The sequence below is a fragment of the Solanum pennellii genome, chromosome 5 (genome assembly GCF_001406875.1).
Source record: "Solanum pennellii chromosome 5, SPENNV200".
NCBI classification, from domain to species: domain Eukaryota; kingdom Viridiplantae; phylum Streptophyta; class Magnoliopsida; order Solanales; family Solanaceae; genus Solanum; species Solanum pennellii.
This window is the reverse complement of record NC_028641.1, coordinates 4,352,435-4,371,111: the sequence shown is the minus strand read 5'-3', so window position 1 is coordinate 4,371,111 and position 18,677 is coordinate 4,352,435. Positions and strand designations below refer to the sequence as shown.

The 18,677-nt window shown below is 26.3% G+C and overlaps 1 protein-coding gene across 1 annotated transcript; it reads right to left on the bottom strand.

Annotated features, from left to right (window-relative positions):
• Nucleotides 1-8,973: 8,973 nt before the first annotated feature.
• Nucleotides 8,974-11,991, bottom strand: LOC107018761 (transcription factor HHO2). Its single transcript, XM_015219325.2, has 5 exons — nucleotides 11,605-11,991; nucleotides 10,870-11,186; nucleotides 10,503-10,785; nucleotides 10,332-10,408; nucleotides 8,974-9,588 (listed from the first exon to the last, which is right to left on the bottom strand). Exons 1-5 carry the CDS (start codon nucleotides 11,735-11,737, stop codon nucleotides 9,196-9,198), a joined length of 1,203 nt encoding a protein of 400 aa, XP_015074811.1. The 5' UTR covers nucleotides 11,738-11,991; the 3' UTR covers nucleotides 8,974-9,195.
• Between the last annotated feature and the right edge of the window lie 6,686 nt (nucleotides 11,992-18,677).

Below are 18,677 nucleotides of genomic sequence, written 5' to 3'. Positions count from 1 at the left end.
TCAAACTACTTGAATGAACATCTAAACATATATTATAGTATTTAGGACACTTTCATCATATCAAAATTAATCTTTATCGGTAATTAATTAGCAATTGTTATTAAATATATACTTTTAGCGGCAATTAGCACTCTTTGTATATGTCCCTAAAGACTTTAACGATATTGGATTTAATTACACTTAACTAATGCCAATAAAGGTTTTAGCACTCTCTATTAATGTGTCTATTTATTACCGCTAAAAGTTAACTTTATTGTAATATTTTTACTCAATTTTTAAAAAAGATTACGTCTGTTTTCTCAAACGCTCATTCCGCTTTAGCCTATAATTTCTAACATAAGATTAAAAACACAACCCAAATTTATGTGATTAATTTATCATTTAATGGACACTTGAATTTCTTTCGAGATTAATTGAAAATGTTTAACAGAAACGCTTTTTCATGTACATATTCAAGTTCTCAAGCAAAACAAGTCATTATTCAAATGATAAGATTTACCAATAAGTTTAAAATGTTATCAATGTATTCTCCCTAAATATAATTGGTGCAATTTTTAGTTGGGGTTAGTACATTGTATGGTACTATGATATTCCAAAGGTGTTAGAAAAATTGGAAACATCACACGTGGTTAATTATGATTTGACATTATACGCTCACATTGATCATAATCTTAATAAGATTTTGTATGATTAAAAAAATTCATATTTACTCTTATATGATTAGAAATACTTTAAAGTTATCTTTAATATACTTTTTAGTCATAGACGGAATTAAAATTGTAAGCTTATAAATTCTATACTCTAATTAAATTTTGTCAAATTCATAGTAGTTTTTTTTTTCTAACCTTGACTTTGTCCTTGGCCATAGTCCATAGTGGAGCTTTAGCATAGAATGATCACAAGTTTTATCCCTTATCGAAATTTTTAATAACAATGAATTTTACGTATTAAAATATTTCTGGAAAAAGGTTAAAAATTGTGCGCCATTACTATTCTATATTTTAAAACTTATTTTGTAATTTTTATTTAAAAAAAATAAGTTTTTATTTGATAAGAATTATGATGAGGAAAAGTTATTAAACTATTAAAATCATACTCTAGAAAATAAAAATATACAAATAAAAGGATACTTTTAAAATTAATGACTATTTATATAAAATTTAAAATATTCAAAATGTACAAATTATGTTGTTGATTGATAAATGCACCAAGAAAAAGCCAAATAAAAATTCCTAATTGGACTGTATGAACTATGAATAGCCAAAAATTAATAAATACTTCTTGTAGAGAGGAAAAGGCCAATAGAATCTTTTGGACAATCTAAGATTCTCAAGGATCATATGAATATCTTTTTTCATGGAAAGATAAGTTAAAATAATAGCTAGAATATACTTGACCAATGAAATTTAAAATACTTTCTAGGGTTTTTCACAAGCATCTGATATCGATATTAGAGTTCGACTATTAATATTTATGAATTCAATTAATTAATGTTCACATATTACAAAACTATATCTATATTAAATACTGACTAATCGATCAGTTACTCATTTATGAGGGCAACTTTTTTTTATATATTTTTTTTATATAAGAATCGAATTCGAGTACCAATCATCTATTACAACGTGTTAATTAATGAATTGAAATGACAGCTAACATGCATGAGGGACAATACCTTTGTTAAAAATTACTACATTTTTTTCTTGACCTAGTTTTAATAATTAATAATAATCGAACTTTACACTATATAAAATATCACTATATCAATTATGCATATTCTTCTTTTTCCGAGGAATATTCGGGTAGGGACCATAGTTATTTGAAATCAATTACGTAATTTATTTTATTTTAATTGCTTCCACAAAATGGGTGTCATTTATTTTGGCTTCTTGGTAAACCACTAGACAATATTTTGTCGATGTATTAAAAAGAATATTCGAAATTTAAATTTCTTTTTGGATATGAAATTAACTTGAAATATTTTTGAAGTAAAAATAGGGAGAACTATATTATTTTCTCCAAATACTTATTAAATAAGTGTTATATATTTTGCCAATATTACTTAATCAACTATATTTTAATACTTGCAAATACTGATTAATTTGGGTCATCATTATTTAAAAATTTTGAAAGTTTAATATAATCGTTTCGAAAAATTAACCTAAATATTTTTGCTTAATCGCTTAAATTAAAAATAGTTGATTGACTAAAACAAGTAAATCGTACCTATTATAACCTTTATATTCATTATGAACAAAGTGCCTGCAAAATATGCTTGAGAAAATTCTCTAATAAAATATAATTATTTAGAAATCCTTTATATCAAAGGAATGATATTGAATATTCCAAGAATTAAGAATCAATGATAAATAATTTTTTTTTAAAAAAAACACACAAGATTTGGTTCAAACCCTCTTCTAGATGATAAAATTCATTTGGATCACACACAATGACTTCTTTACGTGGAGAGTATAATATGAATTTATACTCCTCTTATATCCTAATTTATGTAGTAATTTATAAGACATATTTTGAAGTCCGATTATTATAAATAAAATAATATGATTTTAACATATATTTTTTTAAAAACTTTTACTTGTGAGATAAATAGGGGAGAGGTTGAGTGTATTGGGGAAAGATAAGAGAGTATTGATTGATATGAGGGTGTAGTTATTGCGTAACCATATAATATGAAATTAATTAAAATCAAATTCCTAATTTTTAGTTTTGGTTTTTTAAAAGGTAACTATATAATATGAAGTTTAATTAATATTTAATAAATAATAATTTATTATTTATATTAAAAACTTTAAAAGGTAATTGATTAATCAGTAATAATTTAAAAGGTTTTGTTGATAAAAGGTAAGTGAAAAATGAAACTAATTATTTAAACAAAATAATTATTAGTTAAATAATATCAATATATTATTAGTTAATATGCTATAACTTGATAATAATATGATATAAATAGTTTATTTTTAAAGATTTTTTTTAATTAATGTATTATTAATTGATGTGTAATTTATTTTTAAAGAGTGATTACAACTTATATTTATGCTCTTAAATGTGTATGGGATGTTAATTTTAAAGAAGAATATATAATTTTGCTGAAGTTAAACGCATTATTAATTATTGATCTATTATTCCACGTTTCATATTTCAATAATCCAAAATAATGGGAACCTACCATATAAATTATTAATTTTTTTCTCTCATTGTCAATTGCATTAATTGAGATCCTCAAAATATATTACAATATAATGCCATTGCATTCTTAATTAAATTAAAGTAAAGTAAATTTATTCAACTACTTTATTGTTTTTTTTTTGTTTAACTATGTGGTGTTCAAAATTCACTAAGGTCGATTAATTGACTTTCACAATATATTGAGCTTATTAAAAAGAGAAACATTCTCCATTAATTCAAAATTTAAGCTTTATATGAATTAAGACTCTTATTGTTCTCCTTATAGGTTTTTTTAAAAAAATATTAATTCAGATTTACTATTTATTGTAGATTGTAGATTAATTCATTTGGTATGTTTTTTTTTCGAAAGTTAATTTCACTCAATTTTAAGTTACGTTAAATAGGGTTAGATTACTCCATATTTTATATTAAAAATTTAGATATGACAAAACTATGCAATAAGTGTTGTAAATTGTTGTTTTACCCATGATGATTTGATGAGGAAGTATATTCTAAAATACTAATCAAAATTTTAATTTTACTCTAAAAAAATAAATATGATAAATATTAGAGGCAGAGCTAGGTGGGGTTTGTCATTCGTGGGTTCCGATGAACCCAATAGCTTTTTCATAAGCCTTGTATTTGTATTAGAAAATTAAATAAGTAGTATATATTTATATTAACTTGTGAACTCCTAATAAAATTGATTGATGATTTAATAGTAAGGAAGGGATCATAGAAGTGATCAACCCTGAACACCCCCTACCCTTCCTTTTTTTAAAAGTAGATTTAGAACCTCAAACTCTTAATTATCGCTCCGCCTCTGATAATATATCTATCCCGTGCAATCTAGCCTTCCACATTATCTAAATACTCATTTTTTTCTCTCTTTCATCATTAATATAAACACATTTTTGGATTTAAGTGATTTTAGGTATGAATTCACCTTTGTTAATAGGTAGCTCTTTCTCCTAAAATATGTGAGATTGATGTTTCGAGATAAATTTAAATTCAATCGAACCTCAATACAGACGTCATAAAAAGCCAAAAATATTTTTTTAACAAAACTCCAGCTGGTCTAGCTAAGCATGCTGGCCACTGCTCCTGTGTAAATCTCCTTTAAAATTTGACGAGAAGTAGATTGTAAAAACAATAGATGTATTTTAATTTATCGAGTGACCTTAAGCCCTTGATGAAATATATATTATTTAGTTAAAATTATGTAATAGCAAATTGTAAATTAGACACTAGTTGAGAATATTCGTTATAATCTCTCTCTCTCTTTTAGGGCGATAAAGTCAACGCGTTTAAAGTTAAGGTCAGAAGGCGAAAGACGTGTGATAATAAATAATCGTATGAAAAGTACAAAAGAAATGATAATATATTTTATAACAATAATATCAATTAAACAAAACATTAGAAATCAAATAAGTCGTCCCTCATTGAGTCACAACTCTATTACTCCCAAGTATAATAAAGGTCCTAAAATTTTTGCTAACCTTTCGCTTTTATTGCGATATAATCAAAGTGTCTGAAGTTAAAGCCAAAAGACGTGTGACAACAGATAATTATATAAAAATAAATGAGAAAATACGTACAAAACGAATGAAAGGATAACATATTTTATTAATATATGAATTAAACAAAACATTAGAAGCCAAATAGGTCCAAAATGAGACAATATTTTCAAAAAATAAAAATAAAAAATTGAATTGTGTTTTATGTAGTTCTAAAGGTATTGCAAAGGACATTTGGCTTTTGCATTTATCGAAAGGCCATATTTATAATTAACAAGCCCCACCTAATTTCAAGTCTATCGTTTGTAGTACAATTGTACAAATGTACAATCTAGGTGGTAAATAAATGGCAAAATATTTATTATACTACTACTATATAGTCTTTGTTTGTCCAAAATTTAAGTATTGTGTACATACATGGAATAATTAAATAATAATTGATTTCATTTATAGTTAGGGTTATTACATAATTGCAAGCCTAGAACAACATATGGTGTGGTTCTACAACTACTAGGTCTAATAAATTTTTGAAACATCACATGCCAATATGACTTCTATGAGTTTAATTTTTAAGATTATTAGTGATAAAGAAATAGATATCGAATTTAATTCAATCATAAAAGTTAACTAAAGAGAAAAACATTTTCTAAAGATCGTACAAAGAGACTAAACGCCACTAAATCGACTAATATGGGTAAACAACAAGCCCTTTCATAATCAGGATTGAATATCTGAATTTTGAATAATTTAGTTAGGGACATTATCAGATAAAATAAATTGGAATGGGGCGTATATTATTAACATGATAAAAATAAATTTTGATTATAATCCAATCTAAAAACTAACTCAATAAGAAAGAATTACCCACAATAAAAAAAAAGGAAGAAGAGGAAGAAGAGCAAAATGCCCTTACAAAGAGATGTGTGACTCAACAATAAGCCTTTTAACTTATTGTGCTTTTGAATTATCGATTCGAGTTTAATAACCGTTGAAAATAGAATATATTTTACATGTATTTGTATCTTATGCATTGAAATTATTGAATCCACAAGAACTCACAATGAAATCAGAGAAATCTATATCCATGATCTTTTATGTAAACTATTTGTTCAAAGATAATTACATATATGAATGATATCGAACCTCTATGAAAGAATTAGTGGACATTCAAACATAAATTGATTGACTGTTATAATAAATTTTTAAAATATAATATTTTCAATTAATAAAAAATGTGAAAAATATACATCTAGCGATTTGTTTGCCATTTGATCAAAAGAGTTGAACATATACAGAAAATATCAGAAATTATCAAACCCTTATTTTGGGGGTAAATTAAAATTAAAAGATATTTTCTTACGCAAGGTCTTTAGATTCTCATTATTAAATTCAAAAAATAAAGTCAGAATATACTTTTAAAATAATTCAAACTGCCCTATTTATTTATTTTTTCCAAAAAGTCATAAATAACTAATATTTGTGATTGGATGCCAATAAAACTCATACTTGAACTGTATGAAACGTGAATAGTCAAAATAATACATTACTAAATAAAACAAAATCATTCCAAAACTTTCATTAAATTACAAAACAGAAATAAAATTAATTTCAAATTAGTTGTTTTTTGAAGTAATAATATTAATTATATTTTTATAAATTAAATTCATAAATAAATTTTTTATATTTTAAAAGACATGTGAAAAAGAAATATAACAGAATATTTTATCTTTTGTAGTGGAGGAAAGAAAAAAAAAAGACAATAGAATCTTGGACAATTTAAGATTCTCAAGGATCAGAATATTTTTTTTTCCATTGACAAAATAAGATAAGTTAAAGAATTAAAAAAACAAGAGAATATACTTGACCAATGAAATAGAGATAATACCTAACATGCATGAGGGGCAATACACTTTTTATTAAAAAAATACAATACAATTTTTCTTGACCTATTATATATTTAATAAAAAAAATCAACTTAGCACTAAATAGTATATTAGTATCCAATGTTGCATATTCTTCTTATTCCTAGGAATATTCGTATGGGAACCATCCTTATCGAACCTTTACAATCATATAAAACTTTTTTTTTCTTTTTAATTAGCCAATTGATAGGTTTCACTATTTAATCAGGTTCGAATATTATATAAAAAAATATATAATTAAAGACGTATTTTTTCTTATAGAGTCATAATTTTATTGATATGATTCTGAATTAATTGACGATTTAGATGAATAAGAATTTTTTAGATGTTACCACCTACTTAAAAAAAAATTAACCTCACAAAAGAAAAATAATCAAAATAAACGTTTTCTGTAAAATCTAAAGCAAAATTCTAGTCGGTCGTCAAGCTTTTTTTTATTTAATATTGAATAAAATTTGTCTAACAACAAGTTATGGTGATTAATATTAAAATTTTGACCACAAATTATAATGAATTGTTAGGATTATAATCGCGAGAATTGTCTTAACAATAAGTTATGATGATTCTTAGAGTTTCCGCAACAAACTTTGACATTTTATAAAGATCTTTAAGAATTCTATCAAGTCATTAAAATTTGACTTCGTTGACTCGAATACTAGGCAATGCTTCAAGCTTGATCGTAAGGTAAGAATTATATAAGGAAGATTGAACATTGAGTAAATTATAAATTATACTAGGCTCAATTCTGACATCATCGCAAATCATAACTCATAAGAAATAAATTTCGATAACATATGAAATGCAAGCCAAAATTCTTAATTTTATCATGTATAAATATTATAATTTATTATCATCTTAAAAGATATTAACAATATATTTTTCTTATAAAAAAATTCAAATTCACCTTATTATTTAATAACAACGATTATATTTTTGATTGATATCGCAATCGCCCTTTAAATGGACGTTGGTGCAAACATTTTCTGTTGATAAAATGCAGCTTTTCATTTGAAAAAAAGTATATGTTAAGTGATGAGTCATACAAAAAGGACGAGTAACTTCTACGCAATTAAATTTCTCATAAATTTCCATCACGTATAATTATCTTTTGTATTAATTATATATGATTTAGAATATTGCTCAAAAGTCAAGTCTATTAAATCATTTCTATATTTGTATTCTTTGGTTATTAATTTCAATAATTTCATCCTCTTTTTCTTTTAAGTCAATTAAGTTGGTACAGTTGTACCACAGCTAGAGTAATTATTTTTTAACCCCGAGATAATTCATAGTTGTTATAATCTGTACTCCGTGTACATTAGATAGATCTTTCTTATCTTTATGTTAATCATTTAAAAACGTAAAATTATATCAGACAAACTCTATGCTATAGACTTAACTCAGAAGACACTTATAAAGAAGGATTGATTTCGAATTATTATATGAATGAGACTATCTTCCAATCAACTGAGCATCCTGAAGGACCAACTAGAGTAATTAAAAAGCAACTAATTGTTGTGAAAAGAAAAACAGTGGATTATTATTCCAAAACTATGGATAATTCTTTAAGATATGTATTGACTTTTGATAACTTACCTAACATTATCTCCATTAATTTGCTTTTTCAAAAATTATGCTGGATTCTCTCTCCTTTTTACAGTTGTTATTAATAAAAGATAGAACATAATCCTTCCATTTCAAAATAATAGTCACATTTTACTTTAAGGGAATCACTTTAATTAATTTTGAGTTAAATTAAATTAGATTAATTTAATATTTAAAATTTAGATTTAAATATTATAGACAATACTAAAAATATTATAAGTTATAGTTTTTTTCGAATCAATAAGACTAAAAAAACATCTCAAATTATTGAATTAACTCTAAAAAATTAAATTTGTTTATCGCTAATTTATATTTGATTATAGTAGTTTTTTCTTTCAAGGATTCAACATATAAAAATTAACATCGTGATTTCTCATTTTTAAAAATTAACTCGTTTTCCTTCTAGTCATAAAAGCAAGACTAAAGGTATTTTATCTTTTCAAAATTTTACTTCATAAAATTACGTTGAATTTATTATTGTTATCATTGTTACCTCAGAGTATCGAGGGGAAGTTTTAATTGAACTCCTACACTTTACATTAAAATTCACCATGCTTCAATAATAAAAAGACTAAAAGTTAGCTAGGGTTTATGTAGCTAGGTTAAACAGTGAATACGAGTGAAAATAATTTTGCTATAAAGTAAAGAATAATTCTGCTTAAATTAAACGCTATGCAAAAAAATTCCACGTGTCATTTCAATAATCCAAAACAATGGGAACCCACCATATTATTCAATCTTAATTACTATCATTGTCAAAATGCATCTAAAAGATCTTCAAAAGATATCACGATTTGATATATGATATTTTTTTAAATATAAACTAAAACAAACAAATAAATACGATAAGCTTTTTTTTTCTAACAAGACCGAAAAATCAACTCTATATGACTCTCTACATTTATAGTAGAAAATTGGAAAAATTAAAATATATTACAAAAAAAATAAAATTCTACACATTTTTTTTAGTAAGCTGGTGAAGCAGTAGTTGTATGTGTAGAAGAGGACGTTGCCGGAGAATTAGAATGCACACCGCCACAGTCAGAGTGACTGTGGCTTCCGTCGCGCTCAGAGGAACGCTCTGAGCGCGACGACTTGTTGTTGTGTTGCCTTAGGGTTCCACCCGATGCATGATCATGGAGTGGACCCTTTGGATGAGTGGCGATAGGTGCATAGATTCCATTTGAGTAGGCAACTCCCGATGCTTCGCCCGAGGCCGCTGGAGCACCAGCGGCCATCGAGGCGTATTCGGGTGGTGGGACCCATATTCCTCCGACGACCACAAATTGTGGTGGTTGTTGGTTGTTGTTGTTGTGAATTGATGAAGGACTAGGTCTTCTCGTGTGTAACCGATATTTCTACATTAAAAAAACAAATGAAATTTAGGTCATGCATGTATATATGTATATAAAAAATAAAAAAAATTTACACTATCAAATCACGTAAAAAATTTGTACATTTTAATTTGTAATTAGTTGTAAATAACTTGGAAAATTACACATCATATATGTTGCTTGATTTGGTATCCATATAAAAGCAGATTTATATAAACAATTTTAGAAAGCTTACTATAGTTTACTAAATTCAAAGTATCTTTCGATTTTTAGCTCATCTAAAGATATATATACAGCTACATTTACCAAATTTAGCTAAACCAAATCTCAAAAGTTGTAGATTTTTCTATAACAAAATATATATTTAGTTGCGTAACGGCAATAACAACAATAACAAACTCAATATAATTTTACCATCTTACTTTCATTTTGAGAATGTATAAAAAATATTTTCGATTAATCACCAAACCCATATAATTCCGTATTAATTAAAAAGAAAAATATATGTAGTTTATCCAAAATTCTTGAGTCTATCTATCCAAAATAATCCAAGTTTGTACTAGAATTTGTTGATGGACCCCTAATCAATTTTGCACTACCAAACAAAAGAAAAAATATCCAATTTACAAATTTTGATATACATCAAAGTTTATCACGTTTCACATTCGCCAAAGATATAAATACTTTTTTTGAAAAAGAAAGGAGCACCAAAATAAATATAAATATAAAGAAAAACATCTAGAATATTCATTAATCATTAAACAAACCTGTAAATGACTTTTAACTTCATCATTAGTAAGTCCATCCACCTTCATTAACTCCCTAATTTGTTTTGGTGTAGCAACTGCGAAAAAATAAATACAAATAATTAGCTACGAATAACTTTTATCGCTAAACAATAAAATTCATCTCGAATTAAAAAAATTAAAAATAATTACCATGAGAGCCACCTAGTTGTTGTAAGGCATGTAAAAATCTTCTATGTAACTCTGGAGACCAACACCTCCTTTGTTTTCTTTGTCCATCTTTATCCTCTTTTTTACTTTCACCGCCATTTTCCACGGTGGAACTACCTGTCGCCGCCAATACAACGCCAGCTGGAGCTGGCGTCATTTCAACGACGGCGGCGACAGTATTTTTCTCTTTCTTAAAAGGATGAAATGCTCCTCCACTTCCATTTTTCTTCACTTCTACAACCGACACCTTTTTAGGTGTTAATTCCTAAAATACCCCCACAAAAATAAAAATTAGATAACAAAAATTTTCTAAAAATTTAATTTTTTTTTTTTTGTAAAAAATAATTACCTCTTTTGGGGTGGGATCTGAAGTTTGATTCCAAAGCTGAACAGATCTAAGCCAATCCGATTTTTTATTTTTTGTATCCTTAGAACTAGTAGAATTATTAGTATTATTAAAAGATTTTGATTTATGAGATTGATTTTCTTCATCATTCTCATCTTCATCTTCATCTTCATGAGAAAATGTGCTTTTTAATGGAATAAATTCTTCCAAAATAGGAACATCACTAGATGTATGTTCATCATCAGAACATTCAGTAGATTGTGCATTAAGGTTGTACTCTATTGTTGTACCAGATAATTGTTGCTTGTAAGTTTCAATAGCTGCACATGAAAAAAAATCATATTAATATTAAAATCACAAAAAATCAATAAATTTTAAAAATGTTATTTTGTTTGAAAAACATTCAATAAGACAATTAATAAATGGGGTTTTATTATTTTGTTAAATAGTATAGAATCTTGATGAAGAACACTAAATTTAATTTTTTTTTTTTACCACATTAAACAAAAAGAAAAATCACAATAAATGAAGAAATTAAAGAAATAGGGTTTTATTATTTTGTTTGAACTTTGTATACTATAGAATCTTGAAGAAAAAAAATCACAAAAAAATGAAGAAATGGGGTTTCATTATTTTGTTTGAAATATAGTATGAATCTTTAAACAAAAAAAAATGAAGAAATGGGGTTTTGTTTATATTATATGGATTTAGTATAAAAATCTTTTTTAAATAAATTACCTTGAGTAACAAGTTCAAGACAAAGTGGAAGTTCTCTAGAGAAAACTTGAATTTTTGTTCTTTCTTGTTCAAGAGCATCAATATATTGTTGACATCTCTCCATTTTGTCTGAAAAATTGTTGTTGCTCATCATCTTCTTTGCAAAGAAAAAGGGATTTTTCTTTGAAATTTTCCAGCTTTTGTGAGATGATTTAATTGAACCTAAGAAGGAAAGTATGGAAGAAAAATATTTGTTAATTTATTTAAATATTATTATGCAAAGGCTATAATGAGAGAAATGAGGGGACCTAAGGAGGAGGATTTAAATGAGAGAGTTGATTTGTTTTGTTATAAACATAGAGAGATCCGGAATGGGAAATTTAAAAGAATAAAGGGATCTAAGAAGAATCATAAAAGGGAATAAACTTGGTATATAAGAAATAAAATATATTTTAATCTTGGTACATGTAGAAACATCTAGCTAGACCATCAACTCCTTTGCTCTTTGAGTAATGGTTTCGAGTTTGAGTTCGAATTTCGAAAATGAAAAATATTTTGGATAAGTAATGTTTTCTTCATAAGAATTATGTATTTTATGAATTTGGATTAATATAATATGTATTACTAAAATATGGTATAAAGAAATGTAATAGGTTAAATGAGATTTTAAATTTAAATATGAAGATAGAGAAATGTTTAGTAGGATAGAACGTTTTTTCTATTACGAGTTATGTGCAATATAGATATGGATTACTCTAATCAACTTCATAAACCATAAGAGATGTGATTGATAGATAAAATTCATTCACGATTTTAAAATTTAACCTTTAAAAAAGAAAGAAAGGAAGCATTTTTTTCGATAAATTGAATTAATCAGAATAAAATTACAAAAGTCTAAAATTAATAAGCCAAGAGCTTCATCATTAATTCGTTACTAAATCACTATTTCATCTCTAAATAAGAATAATAATGAATTTTATTATTTAGAAGCAAAATTTCTTCATCATTAACTCGTATTATTTTTATAGTAATGTAATATCAAGTGATATGAATCAGGTTATTTATTCCTTTGTCCTGACTTAAAAATTTCAATTTCAAATCTCAAAAAACTAATTGAGAATTTTTGTTTCAATAACAAACTTATTAAACCTAATTATAATTAGTCGAGATGATAAATTTCGAATTTTAAATAACTCAAGAAAAAATATATATATATATGATATTTTAAATTTTTTGGAAAAGGTGGTGCGTGGGAAGAAGGGTCGAGGTCGGGGCGTCGCATACGAAACGAATCTTTGATGGGTTAGGTTTCATGCTTTTTAGAGAGTTGTGAATATTCGAAAGAGTGATTCTTATATTTTTATTATATTATATGATCAAAATAAATAAAAATAATGTGTGCTGGCATTGACGTTACATATTACACTATCAAGATAAGATCAAACCTTTTTTACTCTTTTGTCCTTCTAAATTATAAAAGTCACATTTAACATACCTACTACTATTTCTCATTTTTCCCACTTAAAGGGGTCAGAATTAGAGTCTGTTTGGTTCAGCTTAAAAGCTGGTCAAACTGACTTAAAAGCTGGTTTTTAACTTATTTAGCTGTTTGGCAATACTCAAAACAACTTATTTTTAAGTTAAAAAAAAATTATTTTAAGCCAAAAGTTAAAAGTTGGGGTAGGGGTGCTTTTTTATTTTTAGCTTATAAGCTGTTTTAAGTTGACCACATTTTTATCTTTTCGCCCTTAATATTTTTATACAATCTCCAAATTACCCACATAACCCTAACATCTCTTTCTTCCATTTTTCCCTTTTCACGTTCGGCATAGCAATTTCAGCATTTTTATCCAAACGCATAACTGCTTATTTTAAAAATAAGTTTCAGCACTTTCAAAAGTACTTTTTTAAAGCTGCTTTTATTAAGCCCATCCAAACGGGCCCTTAGTGTTGGGGGAATGAATTACAACACATAACATCGAAACTTTCTCCAAAAAGGTGGTAATTCAAAAAATCTATAAATTAACGAGCTACTAAGATCTTCAATAGTATTATTATATTTCATTCGTTTATTTTTATTTATTAATTTTGATATATCAAGAAAAGTTTAATTATATTTTTTTATTTTAAACTGTCAACATTAAGTACAATTTCTTCAAAGTATTTTTCGAGACTTAATGTTAAATATCATTTAATAGAGATAGTTTGATAAAATACACATCAATGATCATTTTTTAAATATGTGTATCTAGTCAAAATATGACAAGTAAAAATAAACGGAGAAAATATTAGTTTATCACTTTTTTTCTAATCTTAACTAGCACAAATTATAACACACCATGTAATTATGAAATCAAATCTATTACGAGGAACTTGTGTTTTTTTTTACTGATATCGCATGAATCAATGTTGCAAGACATACATAATAAGTTAATATTAAGATACAATATGATAACTCATCACTATTTGAACATATTATCAATATACACTACACAATTGTACAACTAACTATACCTTAACCTCATAGACCTCAAGTTCATTTCTTATATCAATGAATAAATTGATAAACAAACTAACTTTGCAACATTGGTTCACTAACAAAATATACAACAAATTAGGTAAAAAATAGAGATGACACAAAAATTGAGGGGCTTCACTAACACAAACCCTCTAAAAAAAAGCACAAGGTCAAAAATTCAAAATGTACAAATATGAAGGGTCAAAGTGTAATTTAACAAAAAGCCACTCTAGAACTTTCTTTTTTGCTTGGAATATACTCCGTTTCTTTGGGTCAGAAAAATTACGACAACACTACAAAAACTTCAACGAATCTTTCCAAATCGCGTGCCTACACGCGCCATCCACCTCGACGTATAATTTTTTTTAAAAAAAATTAAAATATAAAAAGAGAGATAAAGCATGATTACGAGACGAAGAATCGAACACTCGTTAATGAAATAAAATTTCAATAAATAATTAATCGAGCTATTAATTTTTCGGTGTTTAGTAATGTTGGCTTTCGGTGTCTCAAAGAGGCAAAATAGAATCGTGTGTTGTGTGTCCAAGACGCATGGCATAATGCGTGATGAGTACGCACTAATGGTGATCTGACACAATTGTCGCTGATTGGGTCCCGTTACATTGGGGACCGTAGTAGGTCGTGTCCGAATACTCTTTTAAAAAAATATTTTTAATTTGATAATATGCGGTGAAACTACGTTCGACGAGAAGCATTCTCTACTAAGAATTTTTTATTTTTAAAATTTCAAATCTCTAATTAAAAGAAAAACAGTCTTATTTATTGCAATTGATGATTAGATTACTTACTTAATCTATAAAAACTTTTTTTATTAAAAAAAATCGTAAATAGGATCAGTCTCTGTGCTTTCTTTGTTTGGTGTATCCATGGAAAAATAGAAATAACATCATCATAAACTTCAGTTTGCTTGAAAATAATAATTAATATAAATATTTAATCATAATAGTATTAAAAAAATTTAATGTACACTATAATTTTTCGCAATTAAACATGAATTAATTTCTAAACGGTCCATAGATAATCAATAACTCTTAGTAAAATGAATATTGTCATCTTTTATCTATCGAGATTAATATGAAATTTCGACAATTGCTAATTCGTTCATTGTTTTTTGATAGTGCAATCTCTTTATCACGGTTATCTTATATGATTATTTCTATTTCAACTTAATTTTAAGTTGAAAAATTAGTTAGAAGAGCTAGTATTTCAGATTTAAATAATGATTTCATTTTTTTATAAAATTTCAAACACCCCTTTTTAGTGAAATCTATCAAACGTAAAATTAGATTAAAATTTGGACTAAATCTACACATTTCTAGGTAAGGGAAATATTTTTATTAATTTAATATTTATAATTGATAGTTGGTTTAATGATACATGATTAAATAACAAGCTACCAATAAGATTGAGATAATATTTTATATATAGTAAATAAATGTACGAATTAATGGACATTTTGACAACTACCTCTCACCAAAGTATTATTGTTATTGACTAGCAAGAAGTCTTTTTTTAGCAACGTAACTTAATTAATATCTTAGTCGATGAAGATATATAGACCATTAGGCATTAGCTAACTTTGCATGCACTTACAAGACAAGGGTTATGGAACAAAAGATTATTCTGAACCTAACTCGAGGTATTGATTGTGATTTTTTAAAATTTATTGAATAATGTGTGATATAATGAGACAAAATACAGTAGAAAAAAAAAACGAGAGCAAACGTCTAAGTAACAATAAAATCAGAGATTTTGTCAAGAACAATAATAATAAAAATTTTAATGTAATTTCATAGTTGAGGTTTGGAGAGGGAGTAGAACGTACATAAATTTTATCTTTCGAGAAAGAACAAAAGTGGATTTTGACTGACCCTCGTCTGAAACAATAATAAGATAATATATATCAAAGCGAAACAACCAGTGGCATAGCCACCCTTATGTCAGAGTGTCCAATTGGACACCCTTCGTCGGAAAAATATATCGTGTATATAAGGAAAATGATAACAAAGGGGCTAAATAACATATTTTGAACACCCTTGACACAACAATATGATGTAACTTAGTGGTTTCGGGCGTCTTGAAAGAGTGAAGACACACAAACTCAAAGTGATCGTGTGTTGTAGCAATTCTTTTCACTTTTTAAGAAGAGCATGTTCATTCTAGCAAATTGAACATCCTTCGTGAAATTTCTGACTTTGCCATTGAATTTTAGAAACAACATGTAGTAATATGAATCTAGATATTGTTGAATATAGTGCAGGCTGAGCTGGCTGTAATTAACTATTAGTTAGCTGACTGACGTGTATTAGTTAGTTAGCTAATAGTGTAGTTAAGTAATAATGACAATTAGTTTGATTGTTAGTTAACTAATCTACAAATTGTACATAAGTAGTTTGTACAGCTGTAATTCTCATCCATTCAATAATATCTTTTCTCTTCCTTCTTCAATTTTCCCTCAAGCTCCATTGTCATGGAGTAATATCAAATCAATTAATTTACAGATATAAAGGAAGAAAGAATAATACTAATTAAACTCGAAAGAGGAAATGAAATATATCCGACTACTATTATACATATACAAAAAGCAATTCTAATTGATCGCTACAATTTAATAATTTTCCGATAAAATGTGTTCAACGACCAAACCAACCTTCACCGGTTGTTGCTCCGCCGGCCTATGTGAAGGTATTAATGATATAATATGAAATGGCATATTCTTTCAAAATGCCTTCTTGTTATGTGGACAACAATGGGGTTTCCATAGAACTATAATTCTTTAAAATATTTAATCTAAATATAAGCATATCTCTTATAGTTAATGGACCTCTATTAGACTATTCTATCTGTTTTTTTATTTCTATTTACTTTTCTATTATTTTTGTCACATACAAACGAGATCATATGATTTCGCAGACAGATTTAAAATTTAAAATTAATAGATTTTAATAATCTTAATTTTCTAGGTGTAACAAAGTTTAAACAGTTTATTTCTATCGTTGGATGAAAAACTTACTTGTTATAAAATTTATAATAATTTTTTTTTTTATATTTATTAGATTTCTGAATATAAATTCAAGATTCATACAAAATTATCGAGTTCTTGAAAATCTACCCCCAATCTAATACGCTAGATAGAACCATATTTCTTTTAAATAATAACAAGATACAAAAACAATATTATCCCTAAACAAAAAAAAATTATAACAAAATAGAAAAGAATTTTTGCTAAGTACACTAATGAAGATAACACACAAAAAGGTGTGCTATATTAAAATAGTGGCATCATATCCAATAATGAATCTTTGATCTGTCTGATTTATTTTTTCCAAAAGTACTAAAATGGAATTTTTTAAATAAATTAAATAGGGACACCATTTTAGGAAATGACCTTAGGTCCCTTAAGAGCCAAAAAGAAACACAATTATGGAAAGACAATTCATAAGAAGACACTTTAGTTTCTTTCTTGCATGCACAAAATATTTTATTAAAGCAATATAATATATATACTATGGTGCAAAAGTCACCTTGCCACCCACAAACCCCCCCACCCCCACCCAAAAATATGATGAATGGCCTTTCATATTAATGTGGGGTTGGATCTTAAAATTTGAGTAGTTTGCATCCTTAATTCCTTATCTCATGATGAAATTTTAGGGTTTAAATATGCGAGTTATTCATGCTAGCGATTAATAAAATGAGTATAAGTTATCAGAGATCGAAATTTGAAGTTAAATATAAATAAAAATAAAATAAAATAAAAGTTTTTATTTATTTATATAATTTTAATGGATAAAATAATTTAGTAATCGTGTTGGGTGATTGATATATAAGCGCCTTTGAAGTGATGAGTTGTCTAATGTAAATGTTCCTTTTTATAAAAAGCCATTAGTTAGATGTATCTCGATTTTATATGTTGTACAAAAATAATCCAAAATATTAATTATTTCGGACAACGTTAGACTATGACTTAATGTTTGCTCTACATTGGTTAATCTTCTTATAAATAAAACATTAAGTTATTGTTTAACATTGATATAATTTACAAAATTGCACAATGGTTTAACATTTACTCACAAAAATATTCAATTTTACTCGAAAAATGATATTTAGTTATAATTCTAAAGCTCCATATATAAGTTGAAAAAAAAAATTAAAAAATTTCCATTTACTACACAATCTCCATGAAATGGATATCTACATAGTAAAAACTTAAAGAGATAAAAAACATTCGATGTGATAGCCACAACATTTATCTACTAGTTCTAATAATACTATATGAGGTGATATATATATAAAAGAGAATTTTGATGAACCCTTTGCGTTTTCGAGGTCCGTACTCGACATATAAGCTAGTACATAGTAGAAATATGACAAAACTACAAAAACATATACTGTTGAGCTAATCCAACTCATGATATTTTCTTTATCAGTTTAAAAAATATATATTTAATGTTATTATTGAATGAAAATATAGTAAGGGTGTAGAAAAATCGATTTAACCAATAAACTGAATTGAAATAAAACATTATTAATTTATAGATATTGGGTTACTGAC

Excerpts from the sequence above, each read along its gene's own strand:
- LOC107018761 (XM_015219325.2), bottom strand. The coding sequence starts at position 11,737 with ATGATGAGCAACAACAATTTTTCAGACAAAATGGAGAGATGTCAACAA. Across the intron at positions 11,187-11,604 it reads TCTTGAACTTGTTACTCAAG|CTATTGAAACTTACAAGCAA; the intron begins GTAATTTATTTA and ends TTTCATGTGCAG. Across the intron at positions 10,786-10,869 it reads CAGATCCCACCCCAAAAGAG|GAATTAACACCTAAAAAGGT; the intron begins GTAATTATTTTT and ends GGGGTATTTTAG.